The sequence below is a fragment of the Pteronotus mesoamericanus genome, unplaced genomic scaffold (genome assembly GCF_021234165.1).
Source record: "Pteronotus mesoamericanus isolate MK-2021 breed Mesoamerican mustached bat unplaced genomic scaffold, CSHL_Meso_final contig_74, whole genome shotgun sequence".
Taxonomy (NCBI): domain Eukaryota; kingdom Metazoa; phylum Chordata; class Mammalia; order Chiroptera; family Mormoopidae; genus Pteronotus; species Pteronotus mesoamericanus.
The window spans coordinates 17,489,916-17,511,452 of NW_026555247.1; the positions used below are offsets into that span (position 1 = coordinate 17,489,916).

At 34.2% G+C, this 21,537-nt stretch overlaps 1 protein-coding gene across 1 annotated transcript in view; it reads left to right on the forward strand.

Moving 5' to 3' along the window:
• KIAA1328 (KIAA1328 ortholog) overlaps positions 1-21,537 on the forward strand; it is a 245,113-nt gene that overhangs the window by 14,729 nt on the left and 208,847 nt on the right. Inside the window, exons 4-5 of the mRNA XM_054583556.1 lie at positions 2,458-2,552; positions 19,168-19,283. Of these exons, the coding sequence (XP_054439531.1) occupies positions 2,458-2,552; positions 19,168-19,283 (211 nt within the window). The remainder of the gene's footprint in view (positions 1-2,457; positions 2,553-19,167; positions 19,284-21,537) is intronic.

The window sequence follows — 21,537 nt, forward strand, 5'->3', positions numbered from 1 at the left end:
TAGCATTCTGAGAAGATACAGATACAGAGGATTCTAGGATGCTTTGATGATGTTTGATATGAATATAAAATATTTAGCCCCAAAATATTTGGGCTCGTTTTAAGCCTCGGTTAAGAAAATGTATTATCTTGATATGTCTCAAAGACCCACATTCTGACTCTCACCATTGTAGCCCAGTTGGTTGGGTGTTGTACCGCAAAATGAAAGGTCCCTGGTCAGGGCACGTGCCTGGGTTGCAGGGTCAGTCCCTGGTCAGGGCGGGGCTCCTACAAGAGGCAGCAGATCGGTATTTCTCTCTCATCTCACATTGATGTTTCTCTCCCTTTCTTCCTCCCTTCCCCTCTCTCTAAAAATAAATAAAATCTTTAAAAAAAGACCTACGTTCTGATCTTTGTGGAGTTAGTAAATCAAATTCACAATTTTTTTTTTATATTAGGTGTCCTTTGTGATTTTTGTTCATTTGAACTTGTTGATTGATGATGAATAAACCCTTAAATATGAGAAAAATGTTTTCAGCCCTGGTTGGTGTGGCTCAGTGGATTGAGTGCCGGCCTGCAAACCGAAGGGTCGCAGGTTTGATTCCCAGTGGGGCACATGCCTGGGTTGCAGGACAGGTTCCAGTAGGGGGCGCCCGAGAGGAAACCACACATTGATGTTATTCCCCTCTGTTTCCTTCCCTTCCCCTCTCTCTAAAAATAATTTAAAAAAAAAACATAAAAAAATAAAGATGTTTTTATTAAAAGAAAATTAGTCTGCATCATTATTATTATTATTATTATTATTATTATTATTATTTCCTTCACTTGGAAAATAATATCCTAGAGACTTTTCCTTTTTATAGCCCAGTCATTGATCTCTCCTTCATCTTTGTCTCAGTAATAGTACCTATACATTCTTTTGACACGTGTCCTGAGTGGTTTATTTTACTTTTTGTTATGTTTTGTCTTCCCAAGAAAAGTTTAAGTCATGATTTGGCAATCTGTGACCTGCAGGCCATATACGCTTGCCACTTTTTATAAATAAAGTTATATTGGAACATAACCACACTTACTCTTTTAATGTTTATGGCTCTTTTGTGTTCAGTTGCAGATTTGCTACAGAGACTGCATGGCCACAAAACCGAAAACATTTACTGATGAACCCTTTATAGAAAAAGTTTTCAATCCTTGATTTATGTTCTTGAGGACATTTCCAATATCTAGTTTGTTACTATTACATTGAGTAGTCTGCAGGATTTAACTGTAGGTTTTCTTGTGTTTCATGTATCCCCAAAGTACTCACCTCACACTGGGATGTGAATAGGTGAATTTGCAAGTTCTAATAAAAAATTGATGTTTTTAATTTTTTTTAAATTTTTATTTATTGATTTTCAGAGAGAGGGGAAAGGGGGGAGGGAGGGAGGGAGGGAGGGAGAGAGAGAGAGAGAGACATCTATTTGTTCTTCCATTTACTGATGCATTTATTGGTTGCTTTTTGCATGTGCCCTGACTGGGGACCGAACCTACAACCTTGACATACCAGGGCAACTGAGCAGAAGTCTTTTTAATAAAATTGTTTGTTTTACAGTCAACTGTAATCTTTTGGAAAGTCCATACTTTTTAAATTGTTCTATTGGCTTATTAGCTATAAGATTTTGTTGGGCTACTTCACTGACTTTGGGGATTACAGTATACATTTTTAATTTATCACAGCCAATTTTCGAAGGATATTTTCTCACTTCACCCGTAATTTAAAGAGCATTTAATAGTGTAAGTCCTCAAGGTCAGGAGACAGAATGTAAAGTAGTTAAAGCACAGACTCTGCAACCCAGTCTTGATCCTGCTACCTAACTTTGGCCCCAGACAAGATATGTATCCTCACTTTAAAATAGGAATAATACCTACGTAATAGCATTGTTGAGAAAATGAGATGGATTAGTAAGTGTAAAGAGCTTAGAATATTCCTGGTATGCAGTAGACCCTGGATATGCGTTCACTATTATTACTACTCTTTGGTCTATTACCTTTTGTAATGACCCTCATGTTATGGAGAGGTTAGAACAGGTGCACCTGCTGCCAACTTTACTATACTTTTAAGCAGAGCTATGGTATAAGAAAGGTTCTTACTATCTTTCATTAGGTGTTTGTTTCTGTGACATTCACCAAGGTAAAGCCTTTTTTTTTTTTTTTTTTTTTTTTTTAAACTAACCCCCAGTATTTAAGCATGGTCATTTCTGCCTTTGAGTTCTATCTGTCTGCTTTTCTGTGGAAATTTCATGATGTTCCTTGGTGGGCAGACAGTTCTTTACCCTGTTTTGAGTTCAGAATGAGCTTTAAATGTAACAGGCTAGTCATGTTTCCACAAGATAAAAGATATTTAAGAAATTTTACCTTCCGCACTTATTTTAAGAACTTTCTTGAAGAGTCTTAAAAACTATTTTTAGCAAAAGTTAACCAAAAGTTATTTTTTCTGTTTTAGAATTTCTGCAAGGGAGGAATAAAGAGTGCATCATTGAAGGATTTATGTCTTGAAGACAAAAGACGCATTGCAAATTTAATTAAAGAACTAGCCAGGTGAGACAGAATCTTAAATGAAATGCATTATGTTGTAAGAGAAAAAATTCAAGAACTTGAAAGCACATGGATTTCATTTTCCTCTATAGATTATATGTCATATAGTATGTCAAGACTTCTTATAATAATTATAACTTCTTATAATTATCTTATAATAATTATAACTTATAATTATTACTTCTTTGTATTATTTTAAAATAATTTTAGGCTTGTAGAAAAATTGCAAAAATAATGGGGGAATGAGGAACGGGTAGTGACTGCTAGTGAGTGTAGGATTTCTTTTAGCCATTACGGGGGGGACGAAAACGTTCTAAAATTATATGATGGTGGTGTTTGCAGGCCTCTAAATATACTAAAAGCCATTGAATTGTACCCTCTAATGGTTGAACTTTATTATATGTAAACATATCTCAATAAAGATCTTAAAAAATGGTGTGGAGTGTTCTCATATCTTTCTTAACTTTCTCTAAAATTTATCACCCTGAATAACCATAATGCAATTGTCAAAAATTAATATTGGTACAATAGTACTAATTAACTACAGAGTATTCAGATTTCACCAATTTTTTCACTAATGTATTTCTTCTGTTCCAGTATCATATTTTGTATTCAGTTTACGTGCTTCCCTAGTCTCCTCCCATGTGTGGCAGTTCTTTAACCTTTCCTTGCCTTCCATGACTTTGACACTTTTGAAGAATACTGGTAGCAATTTTGCAGCATTTCTTTCCATTTGGGTTTTTCAGGGTGTGTGTAATAATTATATTGTATTATGATATGTTATATTGGGGGTGTGTGATGTCGATACTTTGTTACTGGTTGTTTTAAGTATGATAACTTGATTAATGTAGAGAGTACTAGGTTTATCCCCTGAGAAGTTATATTTTTCTGTATAATTTATGAATCCCTAAGAAGGTTCATGGGGTCTATTCAAATACACTGTTTTCATTTTTCTGGATTTTTCCCATTAGTGTAAGCATTGTATCCATCAAAGGAATTTGTCTGTGACAACTATATTACTGTGATATTCTAATGGTTACTTTATGTTTCCCTTGTTTATTTTGCATTTATTAATTGGAATTATTTAAAGATGAGCTGTTCCTTCTGCCCTATTTATTTTTGTTTATTATGTATTTTAGTATGTATGTATTTTTTATCAGACTCAGGGACATTTTAAAATTTTTTATTTTATTTTGAGGAAACTGTAAATTTACCTGCAAGAACTAGTGTACACAGAGAGAGAGCCCGTGTCTCATTACCCAGTTTCCACAACTGGCAGTATTTTGATTAACTGTATAGTGCAATATCACAGTCAGGAAATTGACATTTGATGGAATTCATCAACTTTGTATAGATTTCACATGAACCTATTTGTGTAGATAATTAGTTCTATGCAGTTTTGTCACATGTGTAAGTTTGTGTGCCATCACGTAATCAAGATACGAAACAGTTGTAAGGATCACTCATCGTGTCCTTTTATAGACATAAGTGCTTTGCTTCCTGTCCCCTTCCCTAATCCCTGGCAACCACTACTCTGCTCTTCATCTCTATAATTCTGTCATCTTGGGAATTCTCTATAAATGGAATCATACATTTGGCAACCTTTTGAGATTGACTCTGCTTCCCTCCCCTCTCAGCATGATTCTTTTTACATCTTTCAAAGTTGTTGCATGTATCAATAGTTTGCTTCTTTTATTGCTGAATAGGGTTCCATGTAAGAATGTACCACAGTTTACTTAACCATTCATCTGTTGGAGGCTATTTTGATTTTTTCCAGCTTTTAACTGTTATAAATGAAACTGGTATGAATATGTGTGCGTGCGCGCGCGTGTGTGTGCCCATGTTTTTGTGTGAATATAACATTTTCATTTCCTTGGGATATGGTGTCAGAAATGCATGTTCAGTTTCATTAAGAAAATGCTGAACTATTTTTGAAAGTGGCTAATCACTTTGCATTTTCACTGATAATGCAAGAGCAATCTAGGTCCTCTGCATTTTTGCTAACATTTGTTGTAATTGTTTTTTATTTTAGCCATTCTGATAGATATTTAGTGTTATCTTACTGTGATTTTAATTGGCATTTCTACAATGTCCAGTGGTGTTGGACAATATTTCAAATGCCTATTTGCCATCAGTATCTTCCTCAGTAAAATGTCTGTTCATCCATTTTGCCCATTTCCTCTTGAAACGTTTGACTTTATTGCTGAGTTTTGAGAGTTGTTTATGTTTTATATACAAATACTTTGCTGGAAACATATATAATTTGTAAATACTTCTTTCTAATCGGTAGCTTGCCTTTTTATCCCCTCTAAAGGGTATTTCATAGAGCAAAAAGTTTTAATTTTAACTAGATCCAGTTTATCAATTTTTCATTTTATGCTTTGTGCTTTGATTATCAAGTCTAAGAACTCTTTTTATAGCCTTAATATCTAAAGACTTTCTTCTGTTGTCCAATTTGTTGGCATATAGTTGTTCATAAGATTTTCTTACAATCTTTGCTCTTCCTTCATTTCTGATTTTATTTTTTTGAGTCCTTTCTCTTTTTTTCTTGAGTCTGGTTCAAGTTTGTCAATCTTGTTTATCTTTTCGAAGAACCAGCTCTTGGATTCATTGCTCTTTTGTATTGTTTTTTAGACTCTATGTCATTTATTTCTGCTTTGCTCTTTATTATTTACTTCCTCATACTCACTTTGGGCTTTATTTGTTGTTCTTTTTTCACCTTCCTTTAACTGAAAAGTTAGATTGTTTATTTGAGCTTTTTCATGGTTTTTTTTTTTTTTTTAGATAGGCCTGTAATGCTATGAATTTTCTTTTTAGGACTGATTTCTCTGTGTCCCACAGATTTTGGATTGTTGTGTTCTCATTTTCATTTGTTTCAAGGTATCTTTTGATTTCTTCCTTGATCTCATTGTTGATCTATTCATTGTTTTAATAACATTTTATATAGCTTCCATGTCTCTCAATTTTTTTCAGTGTTCTTTTGTGATTGATTTCTAGTTTCATAGCATTTTGACCAGAGAAGATGCTTGACATGATTTCAGTCTTCTTAAATTTATTGACTTGTTTTGTGTCCTCTCACGGTATGTCCTAGAAAACGTTTCATGTGCACTTGAAAAGTATTTATATTCTGCTTTTGGGGGGTGAAATGCTCTGAAGATACCAATTAACTCTATTTGATCTAGTGTATTATTTAAGGCTGCTGTCTCCTTGTTGGTTTTCTGTCTGGAAGATCTATCCATTGAAGTCAATGGGGTGTTAAAATCTCCTACTATGACTTAATTTCTGATGATCTCTCCCTTTATATCCATCATGATTTGTTTTACATATTTAGGTGCTCCTATATTGGGTACATAAATGTTTACTGGGGTTCTATCCTCTTCTTGGCTTGTTCCCTTTATCATTATGTAATGCCTTTCTTTGTCTCTTATTATAGCCTTGGTTTTAAAGTCTATTTTGTTGGATATTAAATATTGCTACCTTGACTTTTTTTCCCTTTCCATTTGCATGAAATATCTTTTTTCCATCCCTTTACTTTTAGTCTGTGTGTATCTTTTGATCTGAGGTGAGTCTCTTAGAGACAAGTGATGAGATTTACCCATAGAATTTTAAAATAAGAATGTCTATAAAACAAACAAAACAAAACAAAAAACCCCAAGAACTTCTGCTGGCATTTTAATAGATATTACATTAAAAATATAGATCAATTTTGGGAAGAATTGACATCTTTACTGTATTGAGTCTTCCAATCTATGTGCATAGTATGTCTCGACATTTATTTAGCTGTTTGATTTCTTTCAACGCTGTTTTCTAATTTTCAGGATACTGATCCCATACATTTTTTCTCATATTTATATATGAGTAGTTAATTTTGGGGGGGCAATTATAAATGGCATTGTTTTAAATTTTGTTTTCACATTTATTGTTTCATGTTTGTTGCTGAAATATGATTGAATTTAGTCTGTTTATCTTGATTCCTCCCTCCTTAGTGAACTCACTTATTAGTTCTAGGAGTTTTACTGTTGATTCTTTGGGAACATGACAGTCATGTTATTTGCATATAGGAACAGTTTTATTACTTTCTTTCCAATATATATGTTTTTTATTTTATTTTTCCTTGCCTTATGTTGCTAGCTAGGTCTTCCAAAGCTGTGTGTATAGGAGTGGTGAGAGAGGATATCCTTACTATGTTCTTGATTTTATGTGGGAAGTATTCAGGCTATCATCATTGACTATGATATTAGCTTTAGATTTCTTATAGATGCTCTGTTTATAAAGTTGGGGGAGTTTCCTTATATTCCTGGTTTTATAAGATTTTTTTTTAATGATCATATGCTAGATTTTGTCAAACACTTTTTGTCCCTTAATCTGATTATGTGAATTTTCCTCTTTAGCTGTTGATACTGTAGATTATATTAATAGATTTTTGAATGTTGAAACTGCCTTTCCTACCTGTAATAAATCTTAGTTCTTATAATTGATTTTATGCATTCCTAATTTTGACTTTCTTTTGTTTAGAATTTTTATATCAAAGTTCATAAGGGGCATTGGGCTATAGTTTTTAAAATTTCTTTCTTATTCTAGTTTTATTAGCCTGATAATACCAACCTTATAAAATGAGTTAGGAGGTGTTCTCTTTTCTGTTTTTTAGGAGAAGTTATATAAAATTGGTTAATTCTTCTCTACATATATAATAGATTTCTCTAGTGAAATAATCTAGGCCTGGAGATTCTTTTTAAAGATCTTTTTAATTACCAATTCAATTTTTTAAATGTTTACAAGTTCAAGGTGTCTATTTTGTTTTTGATTGAGTTTTGGTAGTTTGTAGTTTTTGAGGATTTTCTATTTTTCTAAGGTGTCAAATTTATGAACATAAAGTTGTCCATGGTATTCTCTTATTATCTTTTTAATGACTGCAGGATCTGTAGTGCCTCATTATGATATTATTGAGTTGTACCTTCTCTCTCTTATTTTTGTCAGTCTTGTTAGGTTTATCAATTGTATTGATTTTTTCCAAAGAACCAGCTTTTTGTTTTATTGATTTTTCTTTATTTTTTTTTCTGTTTTCAATTTTGTTGATTTTTGCTCTTATCTCTGTGATTTCCTTCTGTTGCTTTGGGTTTATTTTGTTCTTCTCATTTCTTAAAGTAGGAACTTAGAGATTATCCCTCTTTTTGTGTGAGCGTTTAGTTATAAACTTTTCTCATTACTGTTTTCAGTGCTTCCCACGTATTTGATTTGTTGTATTTTCATTGTCATTCAGTTCTATGTAATTTCAAAAATTCCTTTTAGACTTTCTCTATGACCCATGTATTATTTATTTAGAACTTTCTTGTATAATTTCCAAGTGTTTGGAGATATTCCTCTTGTTTTTCTATTATTGATTTCTAGTTTGGTTCTATAATGGTCAGAGAACAGCTTTTAAATTTTTTTCAAGGTTTGTTTTATGGCCTAAAATATGGTTGATTTTGGTGAATGATCATGAGTGCCTAAAAAAAATGTTTATAATTGTAACTCTCCTGGCTGACACTGAGAAAGTTGGTTTATACTATCTTTAATATATTTACATTTTTATGTAATCATCCTGTGTGTAACTAATCCTCCCTCATTGCTGCCACTCCCTCTACTGCATGAAAGCCGTCCTTATCCTGCTGGAACTCTGACCCCCGTTTCAGTCCACCCGCCCCCCCCCGCCCCGCCCCCCCCTCCCCGCCATGGATGTCCCTTCTCCCTGCTTTCCAGCACCCCAGTCCAGAATGCTTGCATGCTCTTCTGCCTGAATGCTCTTCTCTGCACTCTGCTTCTGACTCTTCATGTTGGACGGTCCTCTTTCTTCTTCTTAGGCTTTAACGCCCCATACCAGGCTACTCCTTTACCCTTACGTCTTCCTTACTTTTTTCGGGTTCTGGCCTCCACATGTTGGTCCTCTCCCTTGTGTTGATTCCCTCCTCACTCCCCTTAGGCTCTAACATTCCACCAGCCGGCCCATCCTTGAGGATAACCCTTCTCACTTTGCCTGGGCTCTGATACTGCTCACTGGGTTGCCTTTTGAGCTTTCGTCCTCTTTATCCTCCCTGGGCTCTGATAACCAGCTTCAGGTTAGCCCTTTGTGTGGATGCGCTCTTCGCTCTTTGTGAGCTCCTCTATGCCAGCACCTGCTCCCAACCCTTGCATTGACCCCTCCTCCGCGTACTTGGGCTCTGAATCCCCATGCCGGGTCGCTCCACAACCTTTGCAAGGATACCCACGCCAAACGCTCGAGGAACGGATATCCACACTCTTCCATGTGGATACTCTTTTCATCCTGATGCCCGCACCGGGTATCCCCACGTGTTGACGCCCTTCTCAACCTGCTGGGTTGCGGCTGTCCCACCGGAGAAACCGGGTCGCGTGCCCTCTTGATCTCACTCTGATGCTGACTCTGCCCCTGCCGTGGTTTTAGGATTTACTTGTTCAGGAAGAAAAAGAAAAGTGGAGAATAAAGAAGATGAAGACGAAATGACAGTTTGACTTTCATTTTAGAAGTCATTGAAAAATATTTTTTCATTGAGTAAAGAACACTTAGATGTATTTTCTTTCATGAACAAACACATTGTTTTATATTTAAATACTTTGTTTTCCAAATCATGTTAAAAAGGAGAAAACTCTGCTGTTCTTTGTGTTCTGTTTACTTTGCCTGGTGCATGGCTTTTTAAACTAACTGACTTGAATAAATAGAGAATAATGAAAAAGTATTAATAGAGGATTATTGGGAGGCTGAAGTTTTAACAGTGGTTTTTATTCATGTCTTTTCAGTAAATATAGGTATGATAATTGAAGGTCCTTCAGTTGTGATAAAGGTTAAACCCAATGGGGAAAGTGTAAGAAAATTAAAAAGAATCTTATGTATTCCTATGATATATTCAAGTATAGCATACTTAAAGAATTTCAGCTGTTATGAAGATTCACCAACATTATCTTAGTGGAGAAGTCACAGAAAGCACTTAGCACCCAACACTGACATGCACTGTAAAAACAAAGTGAAAACTGCAACTTCTTTTTAATGGTGCCTTTGAGGTGGAAAGCTTTCAGCTTTCAGCTTTCCACCTCAAAAGAAAGCTTTTAGGTGTAATGCTTTCTTACAAAAGCATTAGCTTTTTTTAAATGAAAACATGGCCTTAACTTTAACAGTGTCAGTGGGAAAACTGGATATGCCTAAATTCCAAGACTGGCTTACATTGAAAGCAGTAATGGAAAAGAAGTGTATAGCACTAACTGCTCACGTTAAAGAATGCTCACTTAACAAACAAGAAAAAGAGCAAAATAAATCCAAAGCAACAGAAAGATGAGAGCAAAATAACAGATAAGAACAAAAAATCAATGAAATTGAAAACAAAAAAAATCTAGAAAATTCAATAAAATTAAGCCACTCTTGGAGGGATCCACTGAGAATCTAGTTCTGAGGTCCTTTTCAGTCAGTATCTTTATGTATGAAAGTATCAAAAAGATGCATATAGTAATTACTGTTTCTAAACAAAAATAAATGTTAGAAGATATAAATAAGATCCAGAATTGGCATAATAGGTTGGAGAAATAACCATTAAATGTCCTGTTCATTTAAACAGGACACAAGATAGTAATGACAAGTGCAAGTTACTATATGCCCAAGAATAAAAATAAATTAGAAATTCATTTTAGAGAAAGATTTACTGGTTAGGTACGGTACATTAAAAAAATATTCATGGTTCATTGTTAAATTTAACCTGAACATGAACAAGAAGTATTGTGCTATTTGACAAGAAACTAAATATATATATACATATTTAATAAAAAACTAGTATGAGTTTTTAATAATGTGTAGATGCCTCCTTAATAATCTATATATGATCAGAGAACTTTTTTACTTGTGATAACCACACTGATAAAATAATAGAATACACATGCAAATTAATAGGCTAATGGAGAATAGATATCAAAGATTTTATGAATTATTTAGGTGGTGAAAGAGAATGTAAGAGATGTCTTAATATGAGTTTTAAGTAAATGAGGGCATTCTCCTGAGGTGCCTAGCATTTGATTTACATTTGCAGAAGGATCAGTAAAATATTAATTGATCTTTGTCAGAGGTATAAGGCTAGAGAGATTTCTTTTTGTTCAAGATTGCTGAATTAAGTGACCTCAGAAAGTGTTTTACAGTAAAATTAATGAATTGTTTGCATAGATGGGAAAAGCAGTGTCATTTATGGGGACTTGAAAAATGAATGGCTTTGCAAAATACTGTAGGTTGTGCTGAAAGATTGTAACTTCCTTATGAATGTATTTACATTCTTTTTTTTTTTTTCTTTTACTGACACTTTTTAAGATGGGGAGAGTACCCTAGATCAGCGATTTTCAATACTTGCCTACTTAGTCAGGGGCACTGATCTCTTTTCCCTTAGATTATCAAATAAAAAAATAACAACAGCCAAACACAACAATAGCCATCCAGTGTGAATGAATCAAAATTGTATGTATTTTTTGTGAGATTGGCAAAAAAAAAAAAATATATATATATATATATATTTGTCAAATCAGTAAAACATAAAATATATTTTTGATGTGCCACAGAATTTTAGTAATTAGTTTATATGTGCCATGAGAGGAAAAAAGGTTGAAAATTGCTGCCATAGACTAACACACAAACTGTACTATAGCTGTTTTATAAAAAAAAGAAAAGTTTTAAAGTAATCTTAGCCACTTTGCATTTTTTTATATATATGAGCCATATTCAAAGAATCCTCAAAAATTCTCTACTATTTCTTGTCCTGTGCCCACACTGACAAAGAATGCACGGCTCCCCAGTGAATACTTGCGCACTAACACATTGGAAGACAGGGCTCTTTTTTAGGCTCAGATACTGATTTTTCCCAGAGGACAGTTTGCTGTTACTACTTGACATTTCTCAGAAGAAAAATAGAAAGTGTAACACCATTTGTCTCCCATAGTAAAATGAGTAGATCATTATTATATGTTTATTCTGGTCTTTTAGTTTTTTAAACTGATCATAACTTTTTTTTGTCATAATTGAATGTGCAGCTCAGTACAATAAAAATTAAGACTTTAATTTTTCAGTGACTTAGTTTTTTTTGTCTTCCTATTTGAAACCGTGTGGGTTTTTCTTTTTGTATGAATAGCATTTATAATGGATTATATAGTAAATTTTAAGAAAACAAATAAGAGATTTTTAATCTGAGGTGAAGGGCACTCTGAACTTCAGTTTAACTTGACACTATAGAACAGTTAGTATGCCAAAATTTATTTTCAGATTGTCTATTATAAGCTCTATAATTCAAAGAGTATTTTTTGAGTGACTAGTGTGTACTCAGGAATCTTTCTCTTGGTTCCAGCCAGATATTACTTCCTAAAAGAGGTTAATTTCTGTATAGCAATTTCTTCCCCTTCTGCATGGCCTCTAGAAACATGTACAGTGCTCTATGAATGTGATAAGTCTCCTCTGACCTTGCTAGATCTACTCAGCATTATTCCTGCTGGATCTACTTAGAGAGAATTATGACTGGGCCATATTTTGATTCTGAAAAGTTAAAAGAACACAACTGTATATCCATGTGATATACAAGTATAGGACCTGTCCAGAAGGTATCCAGCCATGTAATATGAAAAATAGACATTTATTGACGAAGATACAAGATATGAGAAACATTGTACATAGTACGATAATACCTCCATCCCCTTCAAAGTAGGCACCATGGGACCTCATGCAATTCTCCCAATTGCCATCAGCTGCCCTATTGTATTTTCCTGAATCTCATAGACAGACTGAAATCTCTCCCTTTGGCAAAAGTCAGAAGTTGCAGGGCCTCAATTCTGGGCTGTAGGGGGGCTGAGTTACCTGAGTGAGTTGGTTTTGTCAAAAAACTGCATGAGCTGTGATTCATGAGTGGGCGTGTTGTCATGATAAAGCTGCCAAAGACCAGTTGCCCACAGCTGTGGCCTTCTGAAGAATCTGAATAGTTTCCACAGAGAAATGTTCAAGTCTAACACAAAAGTTAATGCGGATTCGTTGCTCTCTTTGCTCATCATGAATGAGAGGACTACACATGAGTACATGTGCTCACCCAACAGAGTCTACCACCCCCACTGACGTATGGTGAATCATCGTTCATGCATGCACACGCCAGTCCACTCTCCTTGGCTGCCAGGTTACATCAATGCCACAGAGATCGTTCTCGTTACAGTAACAGTGACTGGACTTTTTCCGGACAGGCCTCGTTTATGCTATAGCTTTTCATTCATTTCTCAGGCAGCTTTCTGTTTTTCTTTTTCTTTTTATCCATGGGCTTTCTATATGCTGATTATTCTCTTTCATAGTTTATTTTTTTATATGCTTGTTGTAATGGATTCAGATTTCTTAAACCTGAACTCAACAGGACAAAGGAAGTCTCATTGAGCTAAGGGAAGAGTTACAAACAGAGGTTACCAGAAATTTTTGTAGAACTACTTATTTAGGTTGCTGTCTCAAAATTGGAACATTTGACATTTGAGACTTGAGTATTCTCAGGTTAGTGTTTTATAATTGAAAGTGTTTATTCTTATATTATCAGGCTTTACTTAAAAAATAATTATTGATCATTTTCTACATGATAATCTACTTTTGCAAAGTATTCGTGGAAGACATAATCACTTTTTTTCATTTTCTGTTATGCCAAATTTTTTTCTGGTTGTTTTTAAAGTAATTGATTAATCCAAGTCATAACAAAGGGAAATGGATAATATTGAATGACATTTTATACTTGTTCTACCAGAGGCCAGAAAATTACATCTTTACTCTATTAGCATATTTCTCCCCCTAATTTTAGTGTACTTGTAATTTTACAAATATTAAAACTATCATCTTATTGAAAAAATAAAAATGAAATCATTCTGACATTCCCCTGTTCCTTCCCCCCTACCCTCTGATACACATACTGTTTAAGTTTGGGTGGAATTTTTTTCTTTTTAACTTTTTATTTTGAAATAATTGTAGATTCATAAAATTTACAAAGATAGAATTTTCGTGTACACTTCACTCAGCTTTCCATACTGTTAACATTTAGCATAACTACAGTACGATTATCAACACGAGAAACTAACGGTGCAATGCTGTCACCTAACTGTAGACTTTATTCACATTTCACCAGTGTCATTTCAATAACACAATTTTTTCTGATCCAAAATCCAATCCAGTATCTCACGTTGTATTTAGTTGTCACTTTTCCTTAATCTTTTATAATCTGTGATAGTTCTTTATTCTTTTGTCACCTTGGTGCTAGTTAGATTTTTTTGTAGAATGTACCTTAATGTGGATTTATCTGGTATTTTCTCTTGATTAGATTCAGATTATGCATTTTTGGCAAGTTTTTGTGTGGTTATGTTTTCATGTCTCTTGGTTATGTACCTAGGAATGGAATTGCTGAGTTATATAGTAACTCTATGTTTAACCTTTTTAGGAACTGCCAGACTGTCTTCCAGAGTGTCTGCACCATTTTACATTCCCATCAGTGTATGAGGCTTCCAGTTTCTCCACAGCTTTTCTAACATTTATTATCTGTCTTTTTGATTATACCATTTTACTGAGTATGAAGTGGAATCTAATTGTGGTTTTGATATACATTCATAATGACTAATGATATTGAGCATCTTTTTCAATGCTTGGGTATTTGTGTATCTTCTTTAGAGAAAAGTCTATTCAGCCATTGCAAATATTTTTTTGTCTTTCTATTTTTGAGTTCTGAGAGTTCTTTATGTACTGCCTTTGTAAGTTGCTTACCAGATAAATTGTGTGCAAAAGTTTTATCACATTCTGCATATTGTTTTTTACTTTATTGATGGTATCATTTGAAGCCCAAAAGTATTTAATTTTGATGAAGTCCAGTTTATCTACTTTTTTATTACTTGTGTTTTTGGTGTCGTATTTAAGAAATCATTGCCTAATCCAAGGTCATAAAGATTTATGCCTATGTTTTCTTCCAAGAATTTATCATTTTAGCTCTTACATTTTGGTCTTTGATTCATTTGGAGTTAATTTTTGTATATGATGTAAAGTAGGGGACTCAGTTTATTTTTAGTTTTTTTGCATGTGTATTCAAGTTGTCTCAGCACTATTAGTTGAAAAGACTATTCTTTCCCTTTGATTTTCTTGGTACCTTGGTTGTAAAATTAGTTTACTGTAAATGTGAGTGTTTATTTTTGTTCCATTGATCTGTATGCCTGTCCTTATGCCAGTATCACACTGTCTTGGTAACTGTCATTTTTTAGTAAGTGCTGAAATTGGAAAATGTGAGTCCTTCATCTTTTTCAAGGTATGTTTGGGTCCCTTTCATTTTCATATGAATTTTAGGATTAGATCAACTTGTCAATTTCTGCAAGTAAACCAGCTGAGATGTTGATGGAAATTGAGTTGAATCTGAAGATCAATGTGGGTAGTACTGCCATCTTAAAAATAATGTCTTCCATTAATGAATGCAGAAAGTCTTTCCATCTATTTAGATCTTTAATTTCTTCCCGCAGTGTTTTGTAATTTTCAGCATACAAGTCTTGCTTCTTTTATTGAATTTATTCCTTTGTATTTTATTTCTCTTCATGCAAATGTAAATTTAATTGCATTTAAATGCAAATACTTCCTTAATTTGGATTGAGGGGTTTGTTCACTGCTAGTGTACAAACATACAGTTGATTTTTGTATATTGATCTTCTATCCTGAAACCTTGATGGACACTTTTATTAGTTGTAATAGTTTTTTAGTGTATTTCTTAGATTTTCTGTGTACAAAATCATGTCCTGAAATAGAGATGGCTTTACTTCTTCCTTTAGAATTTAGATGCCTTTCATTTCTTTTTTCCTACCTTATTACTCTGACTATAATCTACAGTGCAGTGCTGAAGTGGTGAGAGCAGATGATCCTTGTCTTGTTCATGATCATAGGAGGAAAGAATTCAGACTTTTAACATTAAATATGGTATTAGATGTAGATTTTCCATAGATGACCCTTTTCAGATTAAGGAACTTTGTTTTTCCCTTCCTATTTTTTTAATTTTGAATTATTGGGGTTTTTTTCAAACTCTTCTGTATTTAATTAGATGATCATATGGATTTTGTCCTTTTACTTTCTTGATATAGTGTATTATCAATACATTAATTGATATTTGAGTATTAAACCAACTTTTCATTCCTGGAATAGATCCCAATTGGTCGTGATGTTTCATCCTTTTTTATGATGCTGGATTCTGTTTGCTAGTATTTTGTTGAGGATTTTTACATCTGCATTCATTCAGTATTACTTCGTAGTTCTTATGTAGTTCTCCGTCGAGCCTTTTCACATTGATTGCTGTCTGTGATTTCTTAAAGCATCTATGTTCTTTTAGACAACACATCTTAAACAATAGCCAAATGTTAAAATTTGTAAAGAGGACATTAAGATAATTTCATTGAAATATTTTTTAATGATGAAAGTCATTCTTTTTATCACATATTTACTTTCTTTAAAAATCCTTGCTTGATATGTTTATTGATTTTGATAGAGAGAGAAAGGGGTCAGAAAGGGAGAGAGACAAACAGACATCAGTGTGAAGGAGAAACATCAGTCTGTTGCCTTCCCATACGCACCCTGACTGGGGATCGAACCCACAACATAGGTATGTGCCCTGACCAGGAATTGAGTCTGCAACCTTATGTTGTATGGGACAATGCTCCAGCCAACTGAGCCACCCAGCCAGGGCCACTTACTTTTGCTTGAAAACAATATTTCTATTTGCTAGATGTTCTATGAAATCTGTTCCTTCCCTCTCCAAATCTTACCCACTAAGCTGATACACAGAATTTATAAAATGCAGCCAGACTATCTAGCTCGCAAATGCAAGGTGTTAAATAGGGGAAGAGATTTATTGGGTCGACCATGGGTGAGCTGTAATTCTCTTTGGGATAGAAGTTTTGCTGACTTGACCTTGTCTTTCACATTAGTGTATAAGTAACTTTCCTAGATTACCTAGAAGAACACCAGGGGTTGCAGTCATATAATAAATCTCTTTCTAGAACATGAGTTTTACTAAAAAATTTATAATAGGTGGGTGTGGGGAAACCTTTAAAAACAGAAAAGATGGTTGTTTGGAGAAAAATATAAAATACTCAGGGATGTTTAAGCTAAACCATGAGCCTTCAAAGAAATTCAGGACTTTCAGTACAACTTTCAGCCCAACCACCCAACTCTAAGGTTATGGATTCTCTTTTCATGTTAGATAACAATACATTTTGTTGAGGTTTTTGAGAAATACGCTGAGGCATTAAATAAATGCTAACAGTCTTACTTTTGGACAGACTATTGTGCTCTTTGTAAATAATTAACAAACTAACTCTGGGAATATCCTTTTGCCAGTTTTAACTCTTCTGTCCTATTAGTTAAATATTTCCCTTTTCTGTATTTAGCTTCTCATTTTGTTAATTAGCTTGTTATACTTTAAATGAGATAGAGGATTAAGTCTTTTTATGATACTGTGTGGTCTGATAATGCTTTGATGAAAAATGTAGCTCATGAAACCAGATATTTTCTCTTACATATACCTCATGGGAGATATTATTGAACATAAATTAAACAAGAAGGCAGATTTCATGGTGAATATCAATTCTTGAGGTTGTTTTATTGGCAAGTCCTCTCCATTCAAAAGCTGTATGGATATACTTGCTGATATTAACTGTGTTAATTGGCCACAAAGAAGGCCTGTAAGTGTTGCACTGTGTACTTACCACAGCTTGTTAATTTTATAGCCTTCCAGAGTATAGTAAAGGATAGTCTAATCATAGCAGCATAACAGAAAAGACCAAAAAAAAAAAAAACAAAAAACAAAAAACACTTTAAATAATGTCGTGATAACTTTTTCTGGATAGAGCAGTTTTAAGTTTTGGGAAAAACTCCTCATAGACCCTGGCTTTATGGGATGTGTGTACCAGCAATTGTGCTTGCAATGATCCCTAGTGTTCTCCTGGATCTCTTTCAGGTTGAACAAAGGGATTAAGTAAATGTTGGGGTGTACCTGTGTGCTCTGACCTGGCAGTCTCTAGAGATTATCTCTCTGTTTTGTGTGATGTTAAGGTAAATTTGGCAATCTACAAGGCAGGCGTATAAGTCCTCTTCATGTAGTATATTTGTTCTTTGTTTAGTTGTCTGGATTCCTTGTAATTATATCAGTTTTAGAGATTACCTTCTTAGAAAGAAGGGCCTGAGTACCATTCATCAGTCTGATAGTATGAGAACCATAAGTACAGGGTTGAGGAAATGATTTGAATGTCCAGATGAACAAGAAGAAATAAAACTATCTTTTTGAACACTGCAGTGTGCCATACATTTCACACAAATTATTTTAAAGAAAATACAGTCAACTCTTAAATACTCTAAAATTCTAATTTTCATTCTGTTATATTAACATCATTGATTTCAACATTTCCACCAGAAGGCTAGCAAGAAAGGAAGAGTAATGGAGTTCATATTATTCAGAAATTGTTCTGGTAGAAGAGAATTCTGGGAGAAAGTAAATTTAGGAACTCACAGGAAAGGATCGGATTCCCTGTGGATTTCACTTAACACACATCCCCGCTTGATCCTGTAGGGTAATTGAGTTGTACTCTCTCAGGAGAAACAAGCACAAGTATCAGAAATTCAGGGCTAACATCTCTGCACAGAGTAATATGAAAATTAGGGTTCTTATTTTAAAATAAATTTAAATGTTTCTATTTAGTTGTTTCTGTGGAGTTTTTTAAAGATTTTTTTCCTTCTTTGTTCTTGTTAAGGACCGCCCCTTTTTGGTAGAATTGAGTTGGAATACATTTCAGAATTAGGCATTAAAGAATAAAAAATTTGGGATTGGTGTTTTTTATTTAAAATTTTTTTTGGACTAAGAAATAAATGTAGTGCAAAATTTTTATGTAAATGTCATGTTTTTACTCTAGTTTAGTTATTTATATGTTACTGAGGAATGCAGGGTATCAGTACTGGGAAAAAAAGGAACAAAATTCCTATGTATATTTAGTGAAATGTTTAAGTGGTTTATATGTTGTTTCTGTCTTTGACAGTACTTAAATAAAAGTATAAAAATATCTAAATCCAAATAAATTGACTGCCTATTTTGATAATGAAGAAATGAAAACTAGTGTTTTAAAAATCAATATTTTTCTGTCCTAGATTATAATTATAATATATAATTATATATTATATATATAATATATAATACTATATATTATAATTAGGAACCTGTGTTTTATGTTGGACTTTTCCATATTTAAGATACCTCTGATAACATACTGGATTTTAAACTCACTTGCGCGTTTTATTGCAAAGGTGTGAAAGATTGCCTTAGAAAAGGTAGGCATGAACTAGGGGGGATTGCCAGAAGGAAGGGAGGTCCCAGACGGAGGGAGGCCAAAAGGGGAAACTATAATAGCATAATCAATAAAATATCCTTTAAAAAATGAAAAAAACACCTAGAGTGTCCCTGAAGGAACCTCTGAAAGAGGTAAGCAGACCTCTGGAAGATGTCTAGTTTTGGTAAACTGCAGCTGTAGGCACATGTTCTATTTTATTCTCATGGGCATTTTCTTTTCCTTTTTTCCCTTTCAGAGTAAGTGAGGAAAAGGAGGTGACAGAAGAACGACTCAAAGCTGAACAGGAATCATTTGAGAAGAAGATCAGGCAGTTGGAAGAACAGAATGAACTGATCATCAAAGAAAGGGAAGATATCCTTTTTGAAAGTTCTCTTTTTTACCGTGCAGGAAGTTTGACCCTTTTATCAAGAAAATGTAAACTCCAGAGAAATAATTGTTCTAATTTATAATGAGATAAATCTGCATGAGCTTCCATTTCTAGGCAAGCAGAACGACACTTAACAGCATGTGCTGTTGCTTCCTTTGTGCTTGGTACGCCACCCAGCTGTTCTGCTGCTGCCGTTATACTGTGGAGCACATATTTGTCAACTAAAAAAGGAAGAAATTTGGGCATTAAAATGTAGTGCTGGAACTTTATTAAATTCTGTTCCACTACTGCAATTGAACCTGAAGCCTCTTTGTATTTGGTATTTTTTCTAGCTAAACCTTTGGCATTCCTAAGTAATTCTACTCTGAAAGCGTAAACACTTTAAAAACTGTTGTAATTTATAGATGTTACAATCGATAAGTATTTTACACTGCAGCAAGATGCCACCAACTGTTCTCATGGAGGAGAAAACTGTTGGCATTAGAACTGGGGAGGCTGTATGTGTGAGAGAGTATGTGTGAGTGTGTGTTCACAGAGTCATGAGCCACATAGCGTTTTGGTCAGCGATGTACCTAATATGCAAACATGGTCCCGTAAGATTGTGGGGCTGAAAAATTCCTGTTGTCTAGTGATGTCACAGCCATCTTAATGTCATGGTGGAATGTATTGCTCCTGTGTTTGTGGTGATGCTGGTGTAGACAAACCTACTGTGCTGCCAGTCATATAAAAGTACAGCACATACAATTATGTATAGTACCTCATACTTGAAAATGATAATAAATGACTGTTACTGGCTTATGTATTTGCTGTACTATACATTTTATTGTAATTTTAGAGTGTATTCTTTCTACTTAAAAAAAATAGTTTTGCTGTCAAACAGTGGGCCATGTTACACAGGCAGCAGCCTCATACATCTCATGCTTCCTATGTCCCTTGATTGCATCATTTTCTCTTGTGCTTGATTTAATCTGTGTTGTTTTGTGCAGTAACATGCGGTGCAGGCTTGTAGCCTAGGAGCAATAAACTACAGCATAAAGTCTGGGTGTGTAGTAGGCTGTACCATCCAAGTTTGTATAAGTGCACTCTAGGATGTTCACACACAATGAAATCACCTAATGAAGCATTTCTTTGAATATATCCCCAAGTTAAGTGGTGCTTGGATATATATATATATTATATATTATATATATACACAAACACTCGTGTATCTCTGTATGTGTATGTGTATATACATGAACAAGGGGGGGCCAAAAAAATGGAATTTATTTATTAAAAATTGTGTGTTTATTTTTACATGTTTAAACTTCAGTCACCTTCAAAGCACTCTCCATTTAATGCAGTACACCTATGGAGATGTTTTTTTCCATTGCTTAAAACATGAGTTTTGGAACTCATTGATTTTGATGCCTCTTAGTATTTCTGCCATTTTTTTTGTTGTTGTTGTTTCACCTTCTTCCCATAGGAAATATGTTTCTGTTTGAGGAGTTTTCTCATCCGGGGAAACAAAAAATGTCGCTCAGGGAGAGATTGGTTACATAGAGAGGGTGGAACATGGGGGTCATGCAGTTTTGATCCAAAACTGCTGAACACTCAGTGTGGTGTGGACCGATAGGCTCATAAACCACCCCTCATGAAATGGGCAAATGCATTGAAAGTCTTCCAAAAAAATTCACCGAAGCCGAACACAGCTTTTCAAAACAACGCCAGCTGGAACTCTGCTACAGACGGGTTCCTAGAACATTCACCCAGCTGGGGAAGCCTGGCTACAAGGGGCCCACCCTCCAGAAGGTAATTCCAATTCAAGGGGGTCCCCCTCATATATAATTTTAAGAAAGTAAAATAAAAACTGGTGTTTTAACTTAAAAATTGTATTTTAAGGAATATGTGCATTAAAATAATCATTTCTGAGGTTTCTTTTGACTGGGTAGCATCATTTATTTTTTAGCGTTTTTTGTAGTGGCATTGATATAAAAAGAGAAGTGACTGTCCCTAAAGTTAGTTGATGGACCTGCCAGATAAACTAGTGTGCCTGAAAAATCCTTTGTCCTTATAGGTGTCAGTATCATCATTAACTTGATTGTTATTAATTATCTCAAAGGTTCTTCAAGTGCCAAAAAATGATCATATATTGAGAGTAACTATACCTTTCTGAATACTAGCAAAGTAGAAGCATAAAAGTAAATTAATCAGCCTGAAAAACACAAAATACAGCTATAAAAATGAGTTATGAATTTGTAT